Genomic DNA, 26,809 nt, shown 5'->3' on the forward strand with positions numbered 1-26,809 from the left:
ATGAGTAATTTAATCATTCTCATTCACTTTGTTCCACTTCTCAATTGGTTATTAGCCCTCTCCTCTTTCCTTGGTCTTTGTGCCAAAATTAAAAGACAACAATTGACCGGAACGAGGGAGTACAATTTATCACATAAATAAAGCATTAAATATGAACAAACTACATAATACTCCTTGGGGGATGGATTAGGTAGAATATGAGTTTTAGCTTGTCTAGAATACTACTCCCTTCTATTCTAAATAATTCTCCCTATTTCTTTTTTCGTCTATTCACAATACTCTCCCTATTTTTTTATTTGGTAAAGTTTTTTGTTATGAAATGACCATCTTACCCTTACTACTTTTCAATAATTACCACCCAACCCACCCTTAACCCATCCTATTATAACACTAACCCAGCCCACTAATCTAACAATCCACTAATCTAACCCAGCCCACCCACACTTAACCCTAATTACTCCCGCCTAATATTTTCCGTCCCCTCACAGAAACCCTAACATTCTCTCTCTTTCGCCATTATCCTCCCTCTCATAACCTCTCTTCCGTCGTTATCTTACCTTCTTATCTTGATCAATCACTAATTTCTTCATCTTATCTTCATCTTTGTCACCATATAATCAATCTATACCATCATCTACATCATTACCATCGATTAAATTCAAAAAAAACATGAAAAAAATTGGGGCTTTTTTGTCTGAAATTGATCTGCGTTATATGGAGAAGTTATATGAAGATTTATATATGGGTGATGAGGAAATGGGGATGAAAGATGACGAAGTTGATGTTGGATTGATTGACGAGGTTGTTGCATGTGCTTCTGATGTTGTTCATTTGACAGTTGGGGATGAGGAGAGGGACAGGAAGCAAAAGAGGAGAGAAAATGAGAGAAAGGCTAACAGGTGGTTAGCAAGGCGTAAAAAGGATGAGAGTAGAAGACGGTTTATGGAGGATCTATGTAAATATTGGCCTCAGTTTGAAGTTTTAATGGAGTATGAAGTTGAGGAGATTGCAAGTGATAAGGTTTCTGAGATTGCATGTTGTTCAGATGTTTCTAATTCAGGATGATGAATTAGATCCGGTTGCGATACGAGAAAGCCCGTTGATTACAAAATGGTTTATTGGGGTTCTTTCAAAATATTGGCCTGGTTTTGCTTGATTTACATGAAGATGAAGGGCAAGGGAGGTCGATTTCTTGATCTTTATCTCTAATTAATTACTGTTTTTTTTGTTTGAATGGACTAGTGATGATAACTGTTTTCGAAAAAAAAATTGACTTTCATCTAAGTGAAACTGCCCAATGATCACTTGTTGAGGGTAGTGTTTAGCCTTCAACGTTGATGTACACGCACTACGCCACCACCATTTGTTGTGAAGAGGCTGTGCATGTACAACAATATTGAGAGTATTGTTTACTAAAGCTGATTGACTGAATTGCTCATGTTTCATGTTAATATCCATAGTGCCATAAACCGAATAATAGAAAAGTAGTGCAAAGTTCAAAATGAAATGCTTCAACAGACTTTACAAAATGTGTTTTTGCTTGATTCATGCTTGCTTTTGCTTTGGTTTGTTTGTCTTTTTTCGCATGATTCTTTCTTTGTTTCCACATTCTTCTTTGCTTTTTCTCTGGATTGTTTGCTTTGATCTTCTGGAATGTTTACTTGTTTTTCTCCTTTCTTCATCTCGAATCTACGCCGACAAAGAGTACACATCTAATCTTTGACATACAAAAAACTGTCCAAAAGTTGTCAAAATCTTTGTTGCTTTGGATTGTTTACTTAGTAATGTTACCAACAGGGGCATTGTTCCCCTGTTGGTTCATTACTACCCCGCCTATGTTCGATAATGTTACCAACAGTGCATTGTCTCCTGTTGGTTCATTACTGGTTCCACTGCTGCTTGCTATATCCCCTGCATTCTCTGATAATATGCTTAATGAATTCACCAATTCACTTATGGTGGTTGCATCACCAACATTCTGAACATATTGTATGCATTCTTTCACTAAATCCATGTTAGCATTAAGATATTCAGGAAGTAAACCAGCTGCTGCTAGTTTAGTCTTATGCATATGTGGCACTGAATAATCTATGCCATCTTTTTTTTTCATAATTTCAAGCATACATGCCTGCACTGTAATCCAAACATATTTGAGTTTGAGTGAATCTTGTTCTATATATGCAGTCAATGTGTTTTGAATAAGTTCATCCAACTTGATTGACTTTTTTTTTTGTTGGAGTGATTGTATTGATTTAAAAAATCCCAAATCCAAGACATTTAAGTCTGGTGAATTGGGTGTCTGATAAACCAATTCAATACGCCAACCATCTGTTGTTGCTGCCTTCTTAAAATCAGGATCATCATTGTTAATATGTGGTCGTGCATTATCTTGTTGAATGATAACATGTTTACCTAGACATGAAGGCCATTTAGCCTTTATTGCTGGCAACACTGAGTTAATAACCATATCTCTAGTAACTTGCTTGTTTATAGACTCTATGCACTTGGTTTCAAGTGTTCCTGCTGCTCTATTTTTTGAATTTCTAACTGCTGGAACTTGGCTAACAAATGGCCAAATTCCTAACTTCCCATCAAAAATGAGATCACCATTTGCAGCATACTTTGGTCTAGCAACAGCACACATGAACATTACCTTTTCAATGAATGTTTTAGATTGCACACATCTATGGGGTTCAATTTCCCCCTTAGCCAAGTAAAACCTTGTTGATGGTTTAGTTTTAGAAAACCATTTTTCATCCATATGAATGATATTGCTTTGATCTTTGAAAACCACTCTTTTAGTTACTTCATGATATTGTAAATGTTGAAGACTGAAAATTAATCTAGCAAGTTTGTTTTTATCAGTCAAACCTGGTTTCAATGCATTTGTGTGCCCCCTTATTTGCTTTGACATGACCCATCTTGATATGGTTGACTGGCTTACCCCTAATTGTTCAGAAAGTGAGTGTTGTGTGGTTCTCTTAAGAAGCTCAATTGACATGAGCTTCTCATTGTCTAACACCACCCTGCCAATTTTTCTGCTTCCTTTCTTTAGGCTGTTGACATTGACTAGTATATTTGACCTCCTCTGTGACCTTGCTAGATTCCACACCTCAGTTATAGTCTTCCCGCAAACCGAGTATTTTGTCGCGCTTTCTTCATTACCCCATAGTGTGGTTTTCCATCAGTGCTGTTTTCTAAAAGTGTTTCAAGAATTTTAGATTTTTCTAAGTTAGTGAGATTTTTCATTGAATGCTCCTGATTTTTTTGTTTGAAAGGTGTTTATGTGAAAGGTATTCTTTGGACTCTTGCTGATAAATGACCCCCCCTAAATATCCATTCTATTTATAGCACAAAGAACTTTTCACTATTTTAAAATTTTGGTTTAGGCGCAAAAATGAAACTTGTTTGTATTTTGGCTCCATATTTGAATTTTGGTGCCAAATTTCAGACTTGGTGCAAGGATATGTAACATTTGACAGAGTTTTTGGGTTAACTTAGCTTAAGGGACTACTCAAATGGGCCATTCAAGAAATGATGAAGGAAATCTATGGTTAATCTGAAGTCCATCTGTTACTAATTCTTGTAAAAAAAATCTGAAGTCCATATTGTTCTGTAATTTTAATTTTACGCTTAATGTAATTTTATTAGTTCATGTAATTTTATTAGTTCATGTAATTTTTTTTTTTTTTTTGTGAAATGTGAAAATTATATTAATAATTAAGATAAAGTCATACATTCACCAATAGTCACAAACATAGTAACCCTACTATAAACTGCTAACCAACTAACATATTACATCCAAGGAGACCAACTCATACATTGATACTTAGAAGTCCACTTCCATTGCTGACCTCTATTTTGCACTATTTGTTGCACTGACATAACAACACTTGCAGGAGAAGGGAGGTAACAGTCCACCCTGCACACATTACGGGCCCTCCACAACTGATACACCAAAGCCAAAACCGCAGCACAGACAATCCTTTTTTTCATGAGAGACCTGCATCTCCAAGAGCTACACCACTCAAGTATCCCACTTCCAGGCAAAGCCACATCCAACCAGACTTTAAGCAAAGCCCAACATTGGCTACTGAATCTGCACTGATATAGCAAATGAGAATGATCTTCAGCATGGTCCAGACACATATCACACGTACCATCCTGAATAACCCCAAAACGTACTAGTCTATCCTTAGTGAGTAGTCTACCTTGGATAGCTAGCCATCCAATAAACGCATGCTTGGGCATATTGAAACGGTTCCATACCACAGGATGCCAAGGAACTTTGACCTGATCACCTTGAAGCCAACTGTAACCCTCAGAGATAGTATATCTCCCTGCATTAAACCTCCATTGCCCATTACAGTATGCAGGTTTAAGTTGCTCCTTGATCTGGCAAAGCTTCCTCCATGTCCAGCTTGAACTAACAGTTGGAACATAATCCATCCAATGCTGGTCTTTAATATACATGTGATTCACCCATCGTATCCATAAGTGATCCGCCTTCATGGCAAGCCACCATACATACTTGCCAAGCATAGCCACATTCCACAGTTTACAGTTAATAATTCCAAGACCACCAGATTTTTTTCCAGTGCATACCTTAGTCCATGCTACAGGAGCAGTTTTCAGAAATTCCTCAGAACCACTCCACAAATAATTTCGACAAATAAGCTCTATAATCATAGCTCAATTAGTCCGTATGTAATTTAATTAAGTTTTAGAATTTGTAATAATTTGAACATCATGTAATTTTAATTTTACGCTTCACCGTTTGTGTTTCGAAACTGTGATGGAAACAATGCATCAGCAGTTGAGTGTATGAAAAGGGAGGGAAACTGAAATCTGGGTAAAAAAGGGAGGGAGTAATTAGTTTCTTAATTTCTCAATTAACAATCTAATTCATAACACCCTCTCTCCAATCTCCTACCCCCACACACATACTTTACAATATAATACTCCCTTCCTTAAATCTAGTGCCCCCTCCAAAGGGGAGAGTTATCTAGAATAGGAGGGAGTATTATATATGTGATAAACATGGCAATTTATCTTGTATTTTTAATACGTAATTTGGTGATTGTTTTTTTAATTTATTTGGATTATGAGAAGTAGTACTTCATAATATAGATTTTACGACTACAGTACACACCAAATCACTAATCACTATGATTTCATCTTATCATAAGCACCATAAGGTATAAAGAAACGAAGTCATCCCCTATTTACTAAATGAATACGTAATTTCGCCAGTTTCTCCTTCAAAAAGTATCTTCATAAATAAGGAAGCTAATAACACTTAATTGCATTTGCTAAATAAGGAACTAATAATTACTCCCTCTTGTTCACTATATTCTTCCCATTTCCTTTTTGCACAAGAAATAAGCAAGTTTTTGGAACACACAAAACACAATACCCTACATGCAATTGAATTTGGACCACACAAATCAACCCAATAAAGAAAATAGGGAAGAAAACCTGAATAATTCGAACAAGGAAATAAGGAAGAATATAGTGAATAGGAGAGAGTATATTTTATTCCATTAACTTACTATCTTTTCATTAAAATTAATATTTTCATCAAATTATATTATTTTCACTAAATCTAAACTTAATATCTTAATTGCTAAATATATTTATACTATTATACTATTATTTGAGAATAACTTAATCCATACTATAAAACAAAACTGTAAATCGCTTTTATTACTTCCGTGCCCAAAAAAAAAAATTAAGAGAATTTAAAAATTGAAATCATTAGCTTTGTGGTATAGAAAAATATTTTGATTAAAATACATTTAAGCACATAACTCAATTCTCTTGATTAATTATCAATTACAACTATTTTTTCTTCAAAGCAAAATACAATGACAAAAAGTATGAACAATTAGTAAGATACCACTAATATAAGTAATTTATTAAAAATAAAAAATACTCTATATACCGTGCATTTACTGCACGGGTCTAAACTAGTTATGTCACAAGTAAATAAGGCAATATTATCTAGTATCTACTATACTTTTATACATAATAAAAGCCGTGAGAAATATAAACGGTCATGATAGAGGAGGTATAATAAGAGCAACCACAATACAGAGAAGGTTACCGTCCTCTTATTTTTTTCATTTACTCTCTATTTTGATGACACCTCAGTTTCTTTTTACGGTTTTTCTAACCTATGCCCACTAGGCATTGAATATATGTGAGATTTTGATAGGTTTAAATAGTGTGATAAGGAGTATGTATCTACATAGTAACACATTGATCGCGAGTACATTTAAATAATCAAAATAAAAGTAATGATTATTAAGTAATATAGTATTATAAACGCCATGAAAAAGTAGAAATTACTTACATTTTTCTTTAATATCTTCAATTAAATATGTATGCGTCAAGTATAAAATATAGATTATGACTAACTAAATATTACTTTTAGTTAAATATTTTATATGTTATCTTTTAAATACTTCGAAGTTAAACCTCAATTTTTTTTTTTTGAGAAAATTCAATCTATTTTATTTACAGGTAATTTATTAAATATCATTGTAGAAAATAATATAATTGATAGTTGTTTAAAAAACAAAAGATGTAAATTTCTTATAGATATGTTTGACACATAGCACTTGCAGCACACAATCAAAAGAATTCAATAAGCTGGGTTTGGACGTTATATGTTTGATACATAAATATCACATGTTATATTATATAAAATTATATAAATTACATAAAATTATATTCACATCATTTTGAACAAATATTAACTAAATCGGGACACGTTAACTAATATAATGTGAGAACTCAATGTCCATCGTTGCGTTATTCGAATAAATTTTATTTTAATTAATATGATATTAGATAAGTAACAAATTTATTTATAAAACATTGATCATGGATAATTAATTATCACTTATTAGCTTTAATAACTAAAATTGTATGTATTTTATTTTAAAACATTGAAGTTAAACCTAAAAAAATTAAATTTGAGAAAATTTAATTTATTTTTATTTTTAAATAAAAATATTAAAGATCATATATGAATTATATTATTTTTCTTCAATTAAAATAATAAAATTTTAAAACAGGTCGCGCAAAACGCGGATACTACCTATTTCATTATATTGGGAATTAGATTGTTAGTAACTAGAAGACCTCCATGGCTCATATACGATGTCTATTATAACATGAGTAAATAGTGTTCCAAATCGATCTATATATACCAGGAATTGTAAACTGCTAAATCTGTACAGCTACACCCCATGATTCAAACACACTATTTATATGAAAAAAAAAAGTTACAAAATTATAGAATCACCCATAATGGCAACTCTTACTGCAGTTTGAGACCTATATATCATCTGATGTGATCTGTAAGTAGACCTGGAAATCAGATCTGGGATGGAATGGGTCATTTTGGGTACGGGTTGCTCCTACTGATGCGAAACAATTGCTGCTGTTTTACCTATACAATTACAACCGTGTTTACTCATCAGGCTATTCTTCGAAAGTAAACAAGGCAATCAAGATCTTGTACGAGGCATGTGAGAATAGCTTAAATCCTCGTGTATGAGTTAACTGCCTAGTCTCATATGATGCACGACAGTTAACTCATACAATCACAACCGTGTTTGCTCATTAGGTTAACTGTCTAGTCTCATATGGAACCATCTCAGCAGTTTTTGTAGAGCAAGCTTACCTTTTACGCTTGCTCTTCACTGCAGTTGAACTTGAAGGATTACTGTGCCAATTTCTCTTCCTTTGATTGATGAACCAATTGTTAATCTGCTTTAGCTGCAACCCTGTTTCCTGCACCAATCTTGCCTTGTCTTCCTCCTACAATTAGAATCAACATAGTAAGGTGATTTCACTCTGCAATATCGTAAAATTTTGAAGGAAGGGAATGTATTTTTAAGGAATGGGTTTACTGGGTTACATTGTTGCTTAAGAAGAACTATGATGAATTAGGAGTTCTTTCCTTTCTTCATGCTATTGCAACAATTTGGCACTTTCGCAAAGCAGTAGCTTTTAGAGGGGCAAAACCTAGTTTAGTTGGTATCTGTTTCTCTAATATTTAAAACTTTGGTGATAAAGAGTAAGAACAAGAGGAATTTTTAAGCAAGTGGATGACTCTCAAAGGGATGGAAGTAATTATAGAATCCGGGTGAGAAATTCACTCCGTCATCCTAATTTGAGATAAATGGCAAGTATCGGATTAAGTTGACATGGCTTGGTCCAAAAATCGCAAGGTGGCAGCAGGTTAGGCAGTGTGTGATGATTAAGGAGCCGAATTTGCGTTTAAGGGCATCGTTTATGGGCAGAGAAAGCTCTGCAAAGGAACCAAAAAGACTCACATGTGAGCTGGAATGGGTTCTAAAGAAGCACTTGTGAGCTGTGGCACGCCAATGTGCTATCTGGTTGCCTCCTTTCTCTCTCTAGTTACTTTCATAGCTTATTTAGTAGGAGTAGTTTCTATTCCCATACCCTCAAGTCCTTAACGAGAAAGCACGTATCTTAGCTGAAAGCGCTAAGAATATATTTATGTAAGATACGGGATTAACTGGGCAAAACAAAAACAAAAGTAGAACCATGTCTTCTTTCTAATAATGGCTAGACTTGAGAATTAACAGCTTTCATATTTAAATGGTGTCAACTTTTAAACGGTCTTATTGTTGAGGTTGTTTTTTGAGAGACTTGTTTGGTATATCTTATACGATATTTGGTTAGCTAACATGTGGTTTTACAATAATGCTTAACCATGGTTCAGACTTATTTCTGATCTTTTCTTGCAGACAAGAGAGATGGAAAAAAAAAGGAGCACACTGAGACGTTCATAGAGCACCATAGCGTATGCCATTACGCCACGCTTACAACCCAACATATTCATGCAGCATTGCATTTAAAAACTCTCAGATGCTTTAAAAATCTACTACATGTAAGAATTTCAGCCATGACCCTCTAAATTCATTCAGATGTGAAATTTTGACACAAACATTGGAGCTTTAAATAAGCAGAACAAAAATCAGCAAATCCACTGAATCGGCCAAATTGCTTGAACTCGCAATATATGTTTCCCTTAAAGCAAACAGGTTTTACAGGTAACATGCAGATGAACTTATAAAAGCAAAATAGCAATGCCAACTGATACCAGGGTTTAGAAAACATACTGTTGGCCTGTTGGGTATGGCCACTAGGAATGAGACTGCCACCAAGCCTTTAAAACAGAGGTGGTATCACCGGGGAGTTTCCCAGCTCTTCTCTTACGCAAGATTTCTTCCCTTATGTCCACAATTTTCTCTTTGTAACCCTATACGCAAGCAACGTCAATTAAAAACAGTGAGTCTCCCAAGATGAATATAACATTATAATGTGCAGCCAATTAAACTAAAAACCTTCCCACCTACTATTAACCAACTAAAATTTTAAATTAAGGAATAATTTCTTCATTATATGAGTCAATTGCATGATAATTTTGATTACAAGACCATTTCCTGCGAGAATTAGTGAAAAATCAGTCATCAGAGTGCTTGACTGGTAATTTTTTTTACGAAATTTCAAGCAATATCACTTGCCTGTTTAAGTTCATGCTTAAGCTCTTGCCTTACACGCTCCATCAGTGACCTTTCACTCTCTGTCGGGATGAGTGGCCCAAATCCCATGGTGTCCGCAACATCCAAACTTCCATCAAATAGGTTACTATCCCCATCTACAGGATCATCATCATCAGACATAGTTGCACCTGTACCTTCACCAGGAGAAACTCCTGCACTCGAAAGGATGAGTTTCAGCAATTCGGAATACATAGCTATTATCCTAAGGCGTAAGGGCTAAAGAGTTGCCTTCAATTTTCCGATTCTCTAGAAACCAAAGTTTTCAGACGAATGTAGTCTATACAAGGTAAAGAGAAACATCTAGTTAATCCCATGGTGAAGGAACTAGGAAGGCGCTCCAGTTTCTTGGAATTCGTCAAAATAACAGAAAAAAGAAGCAATAGTGAAGCTATTTTATGTATTTCTAACTTCCTGTATGTTCCATTATGACTTTATGGTATTATAAACCGGTACTCCGGTAGACTGCCTCACATTTTGAAGATGACACGTATATAATTAATAATATTGTGGGAGTAGATGCATGTTGGAATTTTTAATATAATTTTAAATAAGAAATTACTTCAGTTATTAAAGGTACCTTTTCGTAACATTTATGTCCTGAAGTCATTCCTAGCAGTTTACCAGTCTGATTTTATAGGCGGTGAAGCAATCAAAAATACGACAAACATGAATGATCCTAGTAGAGAAAAGAAACGCTTATTTTCACACTCAATTGACCGGGACGGAGGGAGTATATCATGAATAAATAAATGGTTCCAAATCGATCTATATATACCAGGAATTGTAAACTGCTAAATCTGTACAGCTACACCCCATGATTCAAACACACTATTTATATGAAAAAAAAGTTACAAAATTATAGAATCACCCATAATGGTAACTCTTACTGCAGTTTCAGACCTATATATCATCTGATGTGATCTGCAAGTAGACCTGGAAATCGGATCTGGGATGGAATGGGTCATTTTGGGTACGGGTTGCTCCTACTGATGCGAAACAATTGCTGCTGTTTTACCTATACAATTACAACCGTGTTTACTCATCAGGCTATTCTTCGAAAGTAAACAAGGCAATCAAGATCTTGTACGAGGCATGTGAGACCAACTTAAATCCTCGTGTATGAGTTAACTGTCTAGTCTCATATGATGCATGACAGTTAACTCATACAATCACAACCGTGTTTGCTCATTAGGTTAACTGTCTAGTCTCATATGGGACCATCTCAGCAGTTTTTGTAGAGCAAGATTACCTTTTACGCTTGCTCTTCACTGCAGTTGAACTTGAAGGATTACTGTGCCAATTTCTCTTCCTTTGATTGATGAACCAATTGTTAATCTGCTTTAGCTGCAACCCTGTTTCCTGCACCAATCTTGCCTTGTCTTCCTCCTACAATTAGAATCAACATAGTAAGGTGATCTTACTCTGCAATATCGTAAAATTTCTTGGAAGATGATTTTAGACTACAGTATTGAAAAACTTCATTTTATTTAGCCTAACACGCATGATTATATGAAAGGACCATTTTTAAGAACATAAATACCCTTGTATAAGAACTAAAAGTTCACTTTATGCAAATACTAAAGTAGAACCATGTACTGGATTCATTACAACAACAACAACAACAACATCAGAGCCTTAATCCCAAAATGAATTGGGGTCGGCTGACATGAATCATCTTTTAGAACCGTCACTGGGTGAACGCACACCTCAAAATGCGAATAGAAAATGGAAAAGTGAAACACAAAAGGGAGAGCGAAAATGTAATATAAAGTCAAGGTAAACTTACTGGTTTTAAAATCGAATTCCGGATTTCTTTTATAAAAACTTAAAATTTAAATCGAGAGAAGAGATTAAAACGATTTGAAAACCGAAATAGAATTAAGGATCTGGAATGCCCTAAAGTAAACCAAGTAAAATATATAAGAAAGTGGTTGCTAAAAAAGTGTAATAAAGGAGAGAATAACAAATAATTTTTTTAAGAAAAATTAAATAAAAACACTAAATAAATATGTCAAAAAAAACATCAAATACTAAAAATCCACATGTATCATTTCCCTCCATTGTGCCCTCTCCGTCACCATACTCTCCTCGAGCCCCAAAAATTCTAGTCATTCTAGAATTAAAAGGAAAAAATTCTAGTCATTCCAATCTGCAAGGATGATATGTACTGGATTCACAGAAAATCAGGAAAAGTATAGTGAAAACAGTCGCTATAAATCGGCATTCTTAGTGCGCAAAGAAAAAATGTATGATGGAACTAAAGGACAAAAAGGCATTTGACTATATAGAAAACTTCCTTAGGAAAAGACTGGAAATTACCAGCTCCACTTGCTTGGGAGATTCTAATTTGGGAATTCGTACTGATTCGATTTCAATAGGGGAGGAGTTTAAGCGTAGGGACCTACCATTGTCACCTATGCCAGAATCCCAATTATGATGTTGCTAACAGACTGTGGGTGGGATCCGGGATGTCCATTAGGTATTACAAGTGCAATAGGAAGGGAATGTATTTTTAAGGAATGGGTTTAACTGTGTTACTTTGTTGCTTAAGAAGAACGATGATGAATTAGGAGTTCTTTCCTTTCTTCATGCTATTGCAACAATTTGGCACTTTCACAATGCAGTAGCTTTTAGAGGGGCAAAACCTAGTTTAGTTGGTATCTGTTTCTCTAATATTTAAAACTTTGGTGATAAAGAATAACTGAGTAAGGACAAGAGGAATTTTTAAGCAAGTGGATGACTCTCAAAGGGATGGATGTAAATATAGATTCCGGGTAAGAAATTCACCCCATCATCCTAATTTGAGATAAAGGGCAAGTATCCTACCCATCGGATTAGGTTGACATGGCTATGGCTTGGTCCAAAAAACGCAAGGTGGCAGCAGGTTACGCAGTGTATGATGATAAAGGAGCCGAAATTGCTTGCAAGGGTATTGTTTATGGCCAGAGGAAGCGCAGCAAATGGAACCAAAAGGACTCATATGTGAGCTGTGGCACGCCAATGTGCTATCTGGTTGCCTCCAACTTATTCTGCAGATCCTCAGCTAGGTGAAGTGCATTTGTGTTTTAGAAGTTTAGTGGAAGACATCCTTGTCTCGCTAGTAACTTTCATAGTTGATCTATTAGTTTTTATTCCCCCACCTTTAACGGGAAAGCTCATATCTTAGCTGAAAGGGCTAAGAATATGTTTATGTAATATCCTGGATTAAAAGCTGGCCAAAAAAAAGTAGAACCATGTCTCTTTTTTTAATAATGGCTTAGACTTGAGAATTAACAGCTTTCTTATTTAAACGGTTTCAACTGGCCGAAAAAAAAAAGGAGAACGCTGAGACGTTCTTAGAGCACCATAGCGTATGCCAGTACGCCACGCCTACAACCCAGCATATTCTTGCAGCAGCGCTTTTAAAAACTCTATAACATGTAAGAATTTCAACTATGACCCTCTAAATTCATTCAGATGTGAAATTTTGACACACATTGGACCTTTAAATTAGCAGAAGAAAAATCAGCAAATCCACTGAATCGGCCAAATTGCCTGAACTCACAATATATGTTTCCTTTAAAGCAAACAGGTTTTACAGGTAACATGCAGATGAACTTATAAAAGCAAAATAGCAATGCCAGCTGATACCAGGGTTTAGAAAACATACTGTTGGGTATGGCCACTTGGAATGAGACTGCCACCAAGCCTTTAAAACAGAGGTGGTATCACCGGGGAGTTTCCCAGCTCTTCTCTTACGCAAGATTTCTTCCCTTATGTCCACAATTTTCTCTTTGTAACCCTATTTGAAAACAAAGTCGATTAAAAACAGTTAGGGGGTGTTTGGTTGGGAAGTTTGGATTGGAATGGAATGGATTCAAGGCATTATAGTGTTTGGTTGGGGTATTTTGGAATGGAGTTAGAATCCTGATGGATTCTCATTCCACCCCAACCCCTTGGAATCCCATACCCACCTCCTTCCCATGGATTCAAACTCCATTCCTTCATGTTTATTTTTCTAATGAACCAAACATGTTTTGGAAGGTATGGAATTGGAACTCCATACTCCTATGGGTTCTCATTCCAATCCATTCCATTCCTAAGTAGTGAACCAAACGACCCCTTAGTCTCCCAAGATGCGTATAACATTAAAATGTGCGCCAATTAACCAAAAAACCTGCTCACATACTATTAACCAACTAAAATTTTAAATTAAAGGAATAATTTCTTCACTATATGGGTCAATTTCCTGAAATTTTTTATTATAAGACCATTTCCTGTGAGAATTAGTGAAAAATCAGTCATCCCTCATCAGAGTGCTTGACACGTACTTCATTTTACGGAATTGCAAGTAATATCACTTGCCTGTTTAAGTTCATACTTAAGCTCTTGCCTTACACGCTCCATCAGTGACCTTTCACTCTCTGTCGGGATGAGAGGCCCAAATCCCATGGTGTCCGTACCATCCAAACTTCCATCAAATAGGTTACTATCCCCATCTACAGGGTCATCATCATCATCATCAGACATAGTTGCACCCGTACCTTCACCAGGAGAAACTCCTGCAATCGAAAAGGATGAGTTTCAGCAATTCAGAATACATAGCTATTATCCTAAGGCGTAAGGGCTAAAGAGTTTCCTTCAATCTTGCTTCTCTAAAAACAAAACTTTTCAGACGAATGTAGTCTAAACAAGTTAACAAGGTAAAGAGAATCATCTAGTTAATCTCATGGTAAAGGAACTAGGAAGGCCCTCCGGTTCTTGGAATGAATCAAGATAACAGAAACAAAAAAAAACAAAAAAAATAGTGAAGCTATTTTAAAACATGGGTGAAATTCCCAATGGGCTCAGGTTCAAGCCTCCCAAGAGCAATCTTATGGGACAAAAAACTTTCTATTCGTTCCATTATGACTTTATGGTATTCTAAACCACTAGATTGTCTCACATGTTGAAAAATGAGATGTATATGCATGATTAATTATGGGAGATTGGGAGTAGATGCATGTTAGAAAATTTTATATAATTTTAAATGAGAAATACTTTAGTTATTAAAGGTACCTTTTCATATGGTGTCTCTTCATTCCGATTTGATATTGTTCATGATATTGACTTTGATTAGGTTTTGCATTTCACATGCATATTGATAATTTAAATCCCATATACAACAATGCATACAATAATGGGTAAATTGAGTCAGTGATCTCACATAAAAGCAGTGTGTCAGAGCATCTCGTTTGAGAATTCGTGTTTTTAAGATCGAAATAAAGAGTACGCGCTAGCACCAAATTCAGATCTGATCCTTCCGTACATGTTTGACTCTTTGAGCAGTAACAAAATGATCTGCAGATAAGGTATTTGAAATACCTGTCAAACTTTGAAGAGACTGCTCAATTTCCCAGCAAGCCATCACAGCTTCCATTGCATGGACACGAACATGTTGTTGTAATTGCTCTTTAAAGGAACACAGCAACAGCACATAATGTGTCTACAACGTGAAACAAGGATTCAGTAAACAACAGTTACCAAAACAACCCTCTAATGCTATATATTCAGCAATGTCACCAACCAATGACACACAACTTAATGAATTTAAAAACTGGAGCGTGGGTTTATGTGAAATTTCACATAAGACGGGTTTGGTCCACACCGACAAGAAAGAGAGAGGTAACATCATAATCCCAGAAAATATTACATTGCAAAACCAATTGGTAGAGCCGTAGAGAGAGGTGCAGCCCATTGCCTCATTGGTTTATAAAGTAAATAACTCTCTCCTCTCGCACCAATGTTTTGCACTTCAACGTAAAATATATGTCCTGAAGTCATTCCTAGCAGTTTACCAGTAACATCATAATCCCAGAAAATATTACATTGCAAAACCAATTGGTAGAGCCGTAGAGAGAGGTGCAGCCCATTGCCTCATTGGTTTATAAAGTAAATAACTCTCTCCTCTCGCACCAATGTTTTGCACTTCAACGTAAAATATATGTCCTGAAGTCATTCCTAGCAGTTTACCAGTATCTGATTTTATAGGCAGTGAATGCAATCAAAATACGACAAACATGATTCTAGAAGAGAAAAGAAACACTAATTTTCAAACTCGATCTTATACCTTGTATATAGTGATAATATTCCGCAATTTAAGGTATTTTCATTTGATAAGACAAAACAAAACTGTATCAATTCGCCAGTGCCGTTCATAGTTAAAAGCTATAACAAGGTCGTCGGAATGCAGCAACACTATAAGGATTTTTATGTCAAAAACCTTGGCATTTTAGGAGAATGAATATTTGACAAAAGGTCTGTACTTGGTAACGTACTTGGTAACCCAGGAATGAAAAGTTCCACCATGACATGTCTTCCACTGAAGATTAAAGTAGCCAACACCACTTTCACATGCTTCCTCAACCTCATTATGATTCAACAATCATTCCTAAAACAGTTGCCTAAAATCCCACCTCAGTTTCTACTAGTAGCAGTGTAATACTACATCTGTAGCACTCAAACGTATCATCAACATTGTCAAAGTCTTTAAAGGAATAAATAAACCATAATAATTGATGAACCATTTGCCACAATAAAAAGGTCACCTCTTAGTCACTATAAAAGTTCATGTTTTCAGTTCTCACAAGTCACAACTGAGTGTTCTTTCCCACTTTCTATTGGTGTAAATCAAACTAAAGGAAAGTTTTGATGATGACGGGTTTAAAATCGAGGCGAAAAAAATATCACGCTTGGTAACTTTACAAAATAAGCTAGCTGATATCAATTTTTTCATTCACTTTCGCACGCTGAAAATCTGAAATGATCCCAACCCCCAAGAGTCAAGGCGCAAATTCAATCCTTTTGCAAGACATATGACATATCGACCAATTATTTATGTACGATGCCTAAAACACGTGGCTTAAATAAAAAGATTACTTCATTCATCCCGCTACGTTACCAAACTCAATCCCAATAGAACCGAAAAAAGTACTCTCCTTCACACAAATGAAACAATTTTTTGGAGAAATAAGAGCAACACAATGCACAATGTACAATGCACAACCCACAATATACAAGGTGGAGAAATGAATGCCCTACGAGTAGTAGTCAAATGCAGATTCTCTAGAAAAAAAAGGGAAAAAAGAAAAACAAAGATGGTTATTGTTAGAAGAATATTTGTATGTATCTAACACCCAAAAGGCTGAAACAACAGAAAAACCATTGGATAGAAGAAGGTACATGAAATAAATAATCAAAGTTTGCAAAGCAACAACACAAAACAGTTTAACTAGATGCCAAAAACCAAATCTCCTCTTCTCTTGAATTGCATAAACAACAATAAAACTTTCCTACCCACCCAACAAATTATTAAATTATCATACTCCTCCTGCCACCAAATCTACATTTCATTATCATGTGTCTAGAAGATCATCATCTTGGCAACAACATCATCAATATCTTATCTTAAGCACAAATTCCGTTTTAAACCTTAAAACAGGTCAAATACATACTGAATCACATAAGACTCTTAGGTGCTTAGAAGTAGTCTATACCCTTAACAACTTCCAAAATTCAATTTAATTTGGAGATTGGTACAATTATTTTTTTTCTCTATAATTTTTTAATATACATATTCAACCATCAAATTGTTGATTTTCTACAAAATTGGACATAAAATGACAACATAATTTTTGATTAAAAAGTCAATCATAGCTCCATTACCATGTACTATTAAAACGAACCTCCAAAAGTCCAAAACCTAACCATCATAATATTAAACTAAATTAAAACCTCTAATTAGATGACTCAGTTTTCTAATTAATAGACTTTGAACCACCAATCAAACCAAACTCGATTAGTCTCTTAAGAAACCGTCTCATATTAATAATGTGTAAACCAACCCCGTTCAACTAATAAACCCCCCGGACTTTCCTATACTGTCGGTAGGAATACTTCTGGTCAACACGGAAAAAAAACAATTAAATTGAGTTTAACATAAAACCGTCTCATATAAGGACAATGGTTAGGAATATAGAACCAATCATACCATGAATTGGTCAAGCTCTTTATCATCGCCGCCACCAGCAGCGCCACCGCCATTACCAAGACCCGAATACTTAGCGACGACATTCTGCGACTGCGAAAGCTGAGCATCAATCCTCGGCAACTGATTCACCGGCGTAGCTATCCTCAAACACGACACGTGTGCCGACAACAACTGTTCATACAAAGGATGTCCCAATATCTCCGCTTTCCACCTGGCACTCTGCCAATTCACCACCGCCGCATCTCCGCTACCTCCGACGCCGTCTTCTTCAACACCCTCGGCTTTCCCCGCCTCCTGAGTCAGCTCGGCCAACGCCGCCGAGTCATCCACCAGTGAAGTTCCATGTGACGGGTCGTAAAACCGTCAACAAGGGTGAATAATCCCGTAATAATATTGGAAAAACAAAGGAAATTGGTGAGGGAAATGGTGATAATAAAGAGGAAAAACAAAGAGGCGCTGTTTTATTTGTTTGTTGAATAATTACACCTTTTTATATACCACTTTTCTAAAATTACTCCCTTTTGAAAACTTTTTAATAATTTATTCCCCTCAAATGTTCTCAGGTCAAAAATTACACCCAATTGCACTTTCAGGTGGAAAATCTTTTTTAATGACCGTTTTACCCCTGTGTAAATATAAATCTTGTTCCCCAAATTTTCTGGCTTAAAAACAAACATGGTGACTTTCCTTACTCCAAACAATTGGACTGAAAATATGAATCTCAACAATTAGGCAACCACGCTTAAACCTCATACTCAAATAATGTGATCATCAAATATGCATACCAGGAGCTAGAATTAAGAAAAGAAAAGAAGTTAATTGATCAAGTCAATAACTTTATTTAATTCATCGAATCCTTAATACACAAATTTTGGGAATTTTAGCATATTCAAATGAATGAAAATGGGCAGAGCTTTGAAAACCATAGTATAGCCTCATTCCTACAAGAATACCGGAACAAGTAGTATCAATATACCTCTAGATTCTGCTAAAATTCCGGTATTCAACTGAGAAATTTGTGTATTAAGGAATATTGATAGCACATGCCACTGCTTGTGCTTGTTCTTCTTCAACTGAGAAAGCTTCGTGTCCCAGCTCTCGCCTCTCTCCTCAGCAACTCTCTTCAGGGTATCTTGAATCCCGGGTATCATTGTAAATGTGGGGCCTATTGTCGATCAGCTTAAAGATTTCATCGCTATACTCTTCGATCTTGTCCCGAACATACATTTTTCTGCCTTTCTTGTCGTAACAGAAATTATCCAGGTAGTCCTGTAAATATTTGGTGAATTCTTCGTCGTTTTTGCTGTAATTTCGCTAAATTAATCCCCCAATTTTCTGGGTTTTTTTTTTAATTTGAAATTAGGTTTTTTTTTTATCAAGTTTTGGGGATAAAATTAGAAATTTTATGATGAAAAGAGGGGATAATGGAGACATTTGTAGGTATAACCCGAGCAAGATTAGTACAAATTCTTGCATTATTAGCTTGAAGAGATGTAGAAGGGAGAGAATAGCAACAATATGAACTCCAGCAATCACGAACAATAATAGATGCACAACGGCAGTAACAACGCACCAACAACATCGACGAACTTCGGGAACAAGAACACCAACGACCATAAATCCGAAGACTGATTTCATCCGGAACGCCAAAGCCTAGCATAAACGAACAACAAGAACAACATGAAGTATAAAAACACAAAGGAGGGCAATTTCGTCATAAAATTAGACATTTTAACAAAAAATTTGAATTTTGACGGAATATGTCACCGGAATGTGAAAATGGGTGCAATTTTTGACCTGAGAACATTTTATGGGAGTAAATTATTAAAAAGTTTTCAAAATAGAGTAATTTTAAAAAAGTGGTATATAAAAGGGTGTAATTGTTAAATTAACTCTTTAATTTAATTAATTAATTTTGTAATTTATGAGTTGAAATGAAAATAATAAATGAAGCCGCCGAAATATAAATTTGGGAAAATGCACGTGGTGCCTTTGAAGTTTCGAATTTTGCCCGAAATACCTAATTTTTTGTTCCGGGAAACTTTAAGAGGCTATAACTCGTGTCTACGAGTTCAGAAAGTGATAATTTTTTTTTTCAAATCGATTATCTTTCCGAGAAGTACGATTTGAAAAAAAAAATTGCCGTATTTGGAACCTGTGGCTAGGAGTTTTTGCACGTCAAAGTGTTTTTTACCGAACAAACTTTGAGTGACCATATCTCTTGGTCACGAATTCCAAAATCGACAAATCTTTTTTTTCAAGACGTAGTTCTCGAAAAGATAATCAATTTGAAAAAAAAACGTTACTTTCTGAGCTCGTAAACACGAGTTATAGCCTTTTAAAGTTTTCCGGACAAAAATATTGGGTATTTCGAGCAAAACATCAAAGTTCAAGGACACCGCATGCATTTTCCGTATAAATTTTGAGTTTATATTTTGGGGGAGAACGGTCGAATAGAAAAAAGAGGGGCGTTGGATCGGGTTTGATAGGAAGGTATACAAAGGATAACGTGGATAGAGTGTAGTTTTCCCATGTCTTTTTACTTTTGTGGGTGTCATTGATTTTTTTTTTCTTTGGTTTTACTCCCTCCACTTTTTTATATATGACGTTTTGCATTTACGAGGTAAGCCTTTGACTTTAATATTTACAAAAATATATTTGTTCAAAAAATATAAAAATGGTACCATTAAATTCCTTACGAAAAACTCTTTCATATGAGTATATATATCATAATATTTAGTCTTATATTTTAAGAGATATTGAAGAGAGAAGAGAGTGTCTCGAAATGTGAGAAAGTCATATATAAAAAAATAGAGGGAGTATTTTATTTGTTTGATTAATATAATTAATTGGATTGACTTGAGTTGAATTGGTTGTACCAAGGAGAATAATTATTTCTTTGGGATATACGGAGTAAGACAAATCTACGAAGTACTCCCTCCCATTCACAATAAACCTCCTTATTTCACTTTTCGGTTATTCACAATAACCTCCCTATTTCCTTTTTTTGTAAGTGTTTGTGTGGTCCAAATTTAATTGTATGGTGGGGTAGTGTATTTGTGTGGTCCAAATTTAATTATATGGTGGGGTAGTGTGTTTCCTTAATTTTTGTGCCAAAATGAAATGAGAGGTTTATTGTGAATGGGAGGGAGTATAATTATTTATTCACCTAGTCTTGCTTGTGACGGGTTAATCCCGTCACAAGTTTGTGATCTTTAAGGGAGAGGGGACAAGGCGGGGCACTCCCCATGTGTTTCCCATTCATCTCTCAATGGGCATTTTATGAGAGGAAACGGTACTGTTACAAGTAGGGATGACAATGGGTGGGATATGAATGGGGTGGAGCCATATCCATATCCATATCCATTTAATTTATGGTCATCCATATCCCACCCTCGTCCATTTAATATTTTTTCATCCATCCATATCCATATCCATATCCACCGGGTGAAGAGGGTGGAGCGGGTACCCGTTGGATATTTTCACAGCTTATAAAATTTAAAGATAATATATCGTAAAAAATTGTGGCGATAAAATTAAAAGGCATACATAATTCAAATAACAATATGTGTTAGCAAATAACAACCCAATATATATTTAACAACAAAGTATTTTTGCAAAGCAAGTGACCATACAAATACGTCACGCCAACTACAAAGAAACCACCAACGCATTATATTATTGATTAAACTAACAAAACTAAGTTACTTTGATTAGTGAAAATAACAATATCCACATAAACCCAACTTTTACTTTTCCTAAATAACATTATGATATTAAAATTAAGTAAAATTTCTGATAAAAAAAATATACTTTTGAAGGGAAATCATTAATGACCTAAATAATTATTACCTTAATAAAAAATTAATTATAAATAGACCTGGCAAACGGGTCAACCGGGTCGGGTTCGGGTCGGGCCAGTTTGGGTCGGGCCATTTCGGGTTTCTCAAATTTTCGGGTTGGTTCGGATCGGGTCAGTTCATTTCGGGTTACGGGTCTATTTCGGGTTTGTTGGTCGGGTGTGTTTCGGGTCAAGCGGGTCGGGTTAATTCGGTCGCCATTTTCGGGTCAAAGATTAAGAGAAGAGAGACATTTCAAGTCTATTAGGGTCAATTAAAGTTATATTTTGTCGGGTCATTTTCGGGTTGAGTGGTTTCGGATTGGTCATTTCGGGTCGGGTCTGTTATGGGTCCATGAAAGCTCGGGTCATTTTCGGGTCGGGTCGGGTCACTTCGGGCTTCAGGTGTCATTCGGGTTCAGCAATTCGGGTCGATTTCGGGTCTCGGGTCATCCTTTTCGGGTCGGGTCAATCGGGTCGGGTAGATTTTGCCAGGTCTAATTATAAATATTAATTTCGGATATCCATAGGGTGGTTAAGCGGGTGAGGGATGATAATCCATATCCCACCCTAAATTCACCCATATTCATATCCTACCCCAAATTCGAAAAAAAATTGTCATCCATATCCCACCCATTTAATTTCGGGTGAATGGATATCCCTAGTTACAAGCTTGTGACGGATATCGCCGTCACAAATGAGAATTAGTGTTATTTCTTTTGATGGAAACGTAAATGTATTTGGGATCCCTCCAAATTTAGGAATTTTGGCCATGGAATATATTGTAAATAAATTAAATTCTTTTTTCTCACCTATTTAATGGGAGAAATAGGAACATACATGAATGTAGTACCTTATATCTCATTTGTTATTGAGCTTATTTGTAATTTTTCTGAGTTTTTAAAAATTTATTAGTTACATTTTATTTTTTTTGTCGTCAAAACTCAAGTTTAACTGGGCTTATATGTAATGTTTTTGAGTTGTATTGTAATTTTTTTAGCTTAATGTTTAAGTAAATGAACTCATAAACTTTATAGTAAAACTCAAAACTTTAAAACGAAAATCGAAAACTTTATTATGATGCTCAAAAATTACAAAATTGGTGGTAGTACATCGGATATATAATACACTTACTGATTTAATGGTATAGCCAAGGTGATTAGCAAGAGCATTCACGTAATTGGATAATGAGAATTTTTACATTTTTGTAAAAAATTTGGGTTATTTTATAACAATAATCCAACTTATGTCTCCTCTTCTCATATTAATCCAACCTAATGTTTAACTGAGAAAAATCCGAACTTTATCATCATTTAACTTATACTAAACCGATGCCAAAGTTGACCTGATATCACAGGTTTCTCAACAGGTGACTACATCATCCATTTGTTTTCTATTTTTTTCCCGATTCTTTCCTTTTCTTCTTCCATCTTTATTTCTTCAATCTCTATCTAGTGTCTTCATTTCTTCTTCAATAGTACTAAGTCACCATTACCAACTCATAATTCATTGCATCAATATATGATACCAAATGGATCAAGTTTATGATCAATCTATATAACAAAATGTCCTAAATTAGATCAACCAAAAACTAGAGTATGTGGTCCACTTGTGCTTGGCTACACTTGCTGATATCCAAACAATTTTTTAGAGTATGCTCCATAGAAGCCAAAAAGGAGCTATGATGCGTCATTACCAATCTCTGCCAGCAATAGCACCAAATTGATCATATTATCGCCTAACATCTCTTATTTCCTTATAAAAACATTAATTTGCCCTCTTTATTCCTCTCATTTCACCGTATCTCATGACCTCGTCGGAGCTTCTACCCGCCCGCTAACCACACACCAAATCCCCGAAAAATCCATCAAAAATGGCGGCTACGACGAGTTGCACACCACGACGACCGACGACGTTCGGGCTTCAAAAAAACAAAAAAATAATTGTATTTTATTCGGATCTAAATTTCAGATCTACAATAATATAAACGAAAATTTTGAAAACTACCACCACCATGGTATTCTCCAACCTCATACACCTAATATGGTGATTGTCGTTTATGTCGACGTAGTGGTCAGTGTGATGACGGGATTTCTAGTATGGTTGTTGCGGATAAGAGTTAAGTGGTCAGGCGATTTTTGCGATGGTATGATAAGAGTGTGGTGTTGGAGTTGGTGTTGGTGTTGGTAGTGGTGTGGTGGTAGCAGCAGCTCGGCGGGGGTGGTTTTGGCGTTGGTGATGATTTTTAGAAGGCTTTTTAGAATATTTTTTTCTTCCAAAGTGTCACCTGTTGAACAGGTAACAGGTTGCTAAGAGTAGTTTGAGAAGATGCGGTACATAGTTGGGTTTATTATGAGATTAAATGAAGTAGGGATTATTATAAGAAGATCACGGATAGTTTGGATTATTCTTGTCAAATAACCCAAAAAATTTAGGAACTTTCCTACTTTACATTATTCGTTCGACCATTTGAATTTTTACGCGCTAACTAAATATTTGGTTTCAGCATTGTTAGTTACCACTCAGAATTCTACGCCGACATTTTGCAGATTTGAATCATTTCGTACTAGTTTGAATAAGGAACTTTTAAGGAAAATGGAGGGGTCACGGTTATAGTTGACCACTAGGTCGTGCTTGTGCGGATCAGGCATGCCAGTGGCAGGCTAGGGTAGTGTGTAAGATTTCGGGCATAGCACTAGGAGGAGGTAGTATTTTGAGCCATGCCTAAAATTTCGGCATTGAGGCAGCCGCCGACCGGTGGGTGGACTTAGCACGGAGGGAAAATAAATTCATTTTATTTTCCTCTTATGATCCAAAATTTTTCTCCATTTTAAATTAAAATATATGGAGATAAAACTTCTTCTCTTTATTTGTCGCGTCCCTCCCTCTATTTTCCTCATGTTTTGTATCCAAACAAACCCAAAGCACTTTTAGGCATTTATTATTACTCCCCCGTGTTAATCATTTATTTATTCTTAATTAAAACTAATTTTATACCCGTACAAAAAACATGGTCAAATTATCAAATTGGTAAAAAAATGGAGGGTTGTTGCCAAATTGGTAAAAAAAGTTTTACATGTGACAAATTGGTAAAAAAAGCTAATAGAGTGTGGCAAATTGGCCAAAAAAGTTTCTTTTTAACAAATACTCTATCATTGCAACTAGATCTACCCTTGTCGAATTAGTAAACTAAAAACTATTATCCAAGACTCGTCATTAGCAACTATGACCGAAACTTAAAATTAATAAACCTGACCCAAATTCGATCTAACGTTGTTAAACATGTTTTTCTCTTATTTGAATAATGGTCTACCAAAAAAATGATTAGATCCATAATGATTCATATCCATAAATATTTGGACAAACTTTACTCGTAAACATTAATTTTTAATATTTCACCCTAGATAAATATATAAACTAGTTTTTGAACTCGTGCACTGCACGGGTGGTAACATAAAATGTTATTTTGAGTGTATATTAAGTAAAGATATATACTATGTACAAAAGGTTAAATGTTATTAGTCAATTTTAAATGGTATTGTCCGTCTTAAGATGTTTACTGGATGGTAAAGTATAAAAAACGGTCGACATGCTACGTGATTGAGCCAAACAATGAAATACGATATTTGTGAAAACCCCAAAAAAAAAACCCAAAAAGGCCAAATTCAGAATACCCAGCCCAATCACAAAATAAACAATAACACCAACAAAACCCGATTAAACCGATCAAGTTGTCCTAACTAATAAGTCAATCAAAATATCAAATGCAGTTTAATGGTTATCGCAAAATCCGCCTCTCTCTCTCTTAGACCTGGTAAAATGGGTCAGACCCGAATGACCCGACCCGAAATGGCTGACCCGAGACCCGAAAATGACCCGAACTTGCTTGACCCGAATACGACCCGAAACCCGAATTGACCCGACCCGGCCCAGACCCGACCCGAACATTGTCTGACCCAATGTTGACCCGACCCGAGGTGACCCAATCCGAAAAGACCCGACTCATAACTGACCTGATCCCAAATGACTTGAAGTGACCCGAAACGACTAGTACTAACTCATATTAATACTATATATATCAAAATAAAGTTTCATTGGTTACAATAATCCCTAATAAATAGTTACTTTTGCAAAATAGTATTTCTTAATCAAAATAGTATTAATCTAAGTGCTTACCCATTAACTCAAAAGCAACCCGACCCAAAATGACCTATACCCGAAAATAACCCGACCCGAAATGACCCGACAACAGGCCACCCGAAATTGACCCGAAACCCGAAAGTGACCCGACCCGACCCGAAATATATGACAGACCCGAAATGACCCGACCCAAACTGACCCGACCCGTACCCGACCGAGTGACCCGTTTTGCCAGGTCTACAGTCTCTCTCACACTCCTCATCTATTCTCATCTTCATCTTCCCCAATGAAATCTACCATTCAATCCAAAAACTATCACACCTCCCATGTTTCCTCCTACCAAGAGTCAATCTCGTTTTAACCATTCAATTATATTATGATTGGGCTTTGTTAGCCGATTTTTATCAAAATATGATTAAAAGTTTAGAATTGTCGTCGACAGTTCCTTGGTTAAATAAAGGGAAATTCATTGGATTTTTTGCACTATTCCTGAATTCATCGTGGATTTGATGGAATTCGATGGGATCCAAATCCTTACTACCCAGGTTTATTTCTATTTTCAATCCTCTATTACCGTCTTTTTCGCACAACCATTCTGTTTTGTATGTAACAATATTTTTTCTCTTTGTGATTGTGATTGGTTTATTATGATTTTTTTGTTGCTTATAAGATGAATTTGTAATTATATTGTGGTTCAGTTATGTTTTTTTTTTCACTACCAAATTAAATCGGCGGTTGACATGCAATGGTCGGATATTCATTTTATTATATTTAATTGAATTGAATGAGATTGTTATTAGTTGAATATTCTGGATATAGAGTATGAAAAATGTTTAGATAATTTTTAATAATATTAGGGGTACGAAATTAACAATAGTTAGGACTTAGGACAATGGTGATAATAATAATAATAATAATAATAATAATAATAATAATAATAATAATAATAATAATAATAATAATAATAATGGTCTACCGCTCCAAGTGATTCAATTTGATACGTCAATTACAATAAATAAGAAGGTGACACAAAATCGTTATTAATATTACTCTACTATTATAATTTTATTAACTATTCCAATCCATGTATGCTAACTTGCCACTACAAAATTATGCACCAAAAAAAAACCTTGCCACTACAAAACTCGAAAATCTCCTTAAATACTACATTAGCCGTAGCATTAGAAATCACAGCGTTTTGTCACAAATAAGAATTTT

At 35.3% G+C, this 26,809-nt stretch overlaps 3 protein-coding genes across 3 annotated transcripts; all 3 read right to left on the reverse strand.

Annotated features, from left to right (window-relative positions):
* Positions 1–1,774: 1,774 nt before the first annotated feature.
* On the reverse strand, positions 1,775–2,644 carry LOC141614577 (uncharacterized). The gene has a single exon (XM_074433325.1). It carries the CDS (start codon positions 2,642–2,644, stop codon positions 1,775–1,777), a length of 870 nt encoding a protein of 289 aa, XP_074289426.1.
* Positions 2,645–3,795: 1,151 nt separating this feature from the next.
* Positions 3,796–4,689, reverse strand: LOC141614578 (uncharacterized). Its single transcript, XM_074433326.1, has one exon. The coding sequence runs from the start codon at positions 4,687–4,689 to the stop codon at positions 3,796–3,798; it is 894 nt and encodes a 297-aa protein (XP_074289427.1).
* Positions 4,690–9,667: 4,978 nt separating this feature from the next.
* LOC141614579 (homeobox protein knotted-1-like 3) lies at positions 9,668–18,764 on the reverse strand. Its single transcript, XM_074433327.1, has 8 exons — positions 18,590–18,764; positions 17,614–17,972; positions 14,949–15,069; positions 13,950–14,146; positions 13,255–13,386; positions 10,855–10,991; positions 10,506–10,620; positions 9,668–9,757 (listed from the first exon to the last, which is right to left on the reverse strand). Exons 1-7 carry the CDS (start codon positions 18,762–18,764, stop codon positions 10,617–10,619), a joined length of 1,125 nt encoding a protein of 374 aa, XP_074289428.1. The 3' UTR covers positions 9,668–9,757; positions 10,506–10,616.
* Between the last annotated feature and the right edge of the window lie 8,045 nt (positions 18,765–26,809).

This window comes from Silene latifolia, chromosome 11, assembly GCF_048544455.1.
Source record: "Silene latifolia isolate original U9 population chromosome 11, ASM4854445v1, whole genome shotgun sequence".
Taxonomy (NCBI): Eukaryota; Viridiplantae; Streptophyta; class Magnoliopsida; order Caryophyllales; family Caryophyllaceae; genus Silene; species Silene latifolia.

Coding starts and splice junctions, on each gene's coding strand:
- LOC141614577 (XM_074433325.1), bottom strand. CDS start 2,644: ATGTGTGCTGTTGCTAGACCAAAGTATGCTGCAAATGGTGATCTCATT.
- LOC141614578 (XM_074433326.1), bottom strand. CDS start 4,689: ATGATTATAGAGCTTATTTGTCGAAATTATTTGTGGAGTGGTTCTGAG.
- LOC141614579 (XM_074433327.1), bottom strand. CDS start 18,764: ATGATACCCGGGATTCAAGATACCCTGAAGAGAGTTGCTGAGGAGAGA. Junction 17,973..18,589: donor AATTTTAGCAGAATCTAGAG/GTATATTGATAC, acceptor CTTGTTGACGGT/TTTACGACCCGTCACATGGA. Junction 13,387..13,949: donor TTAAGTATGAACTTAAACAG/GCAAGTGATATT, acceptor GTTTTCAAATAG/GGTTACAAAGAGAAAATTGT.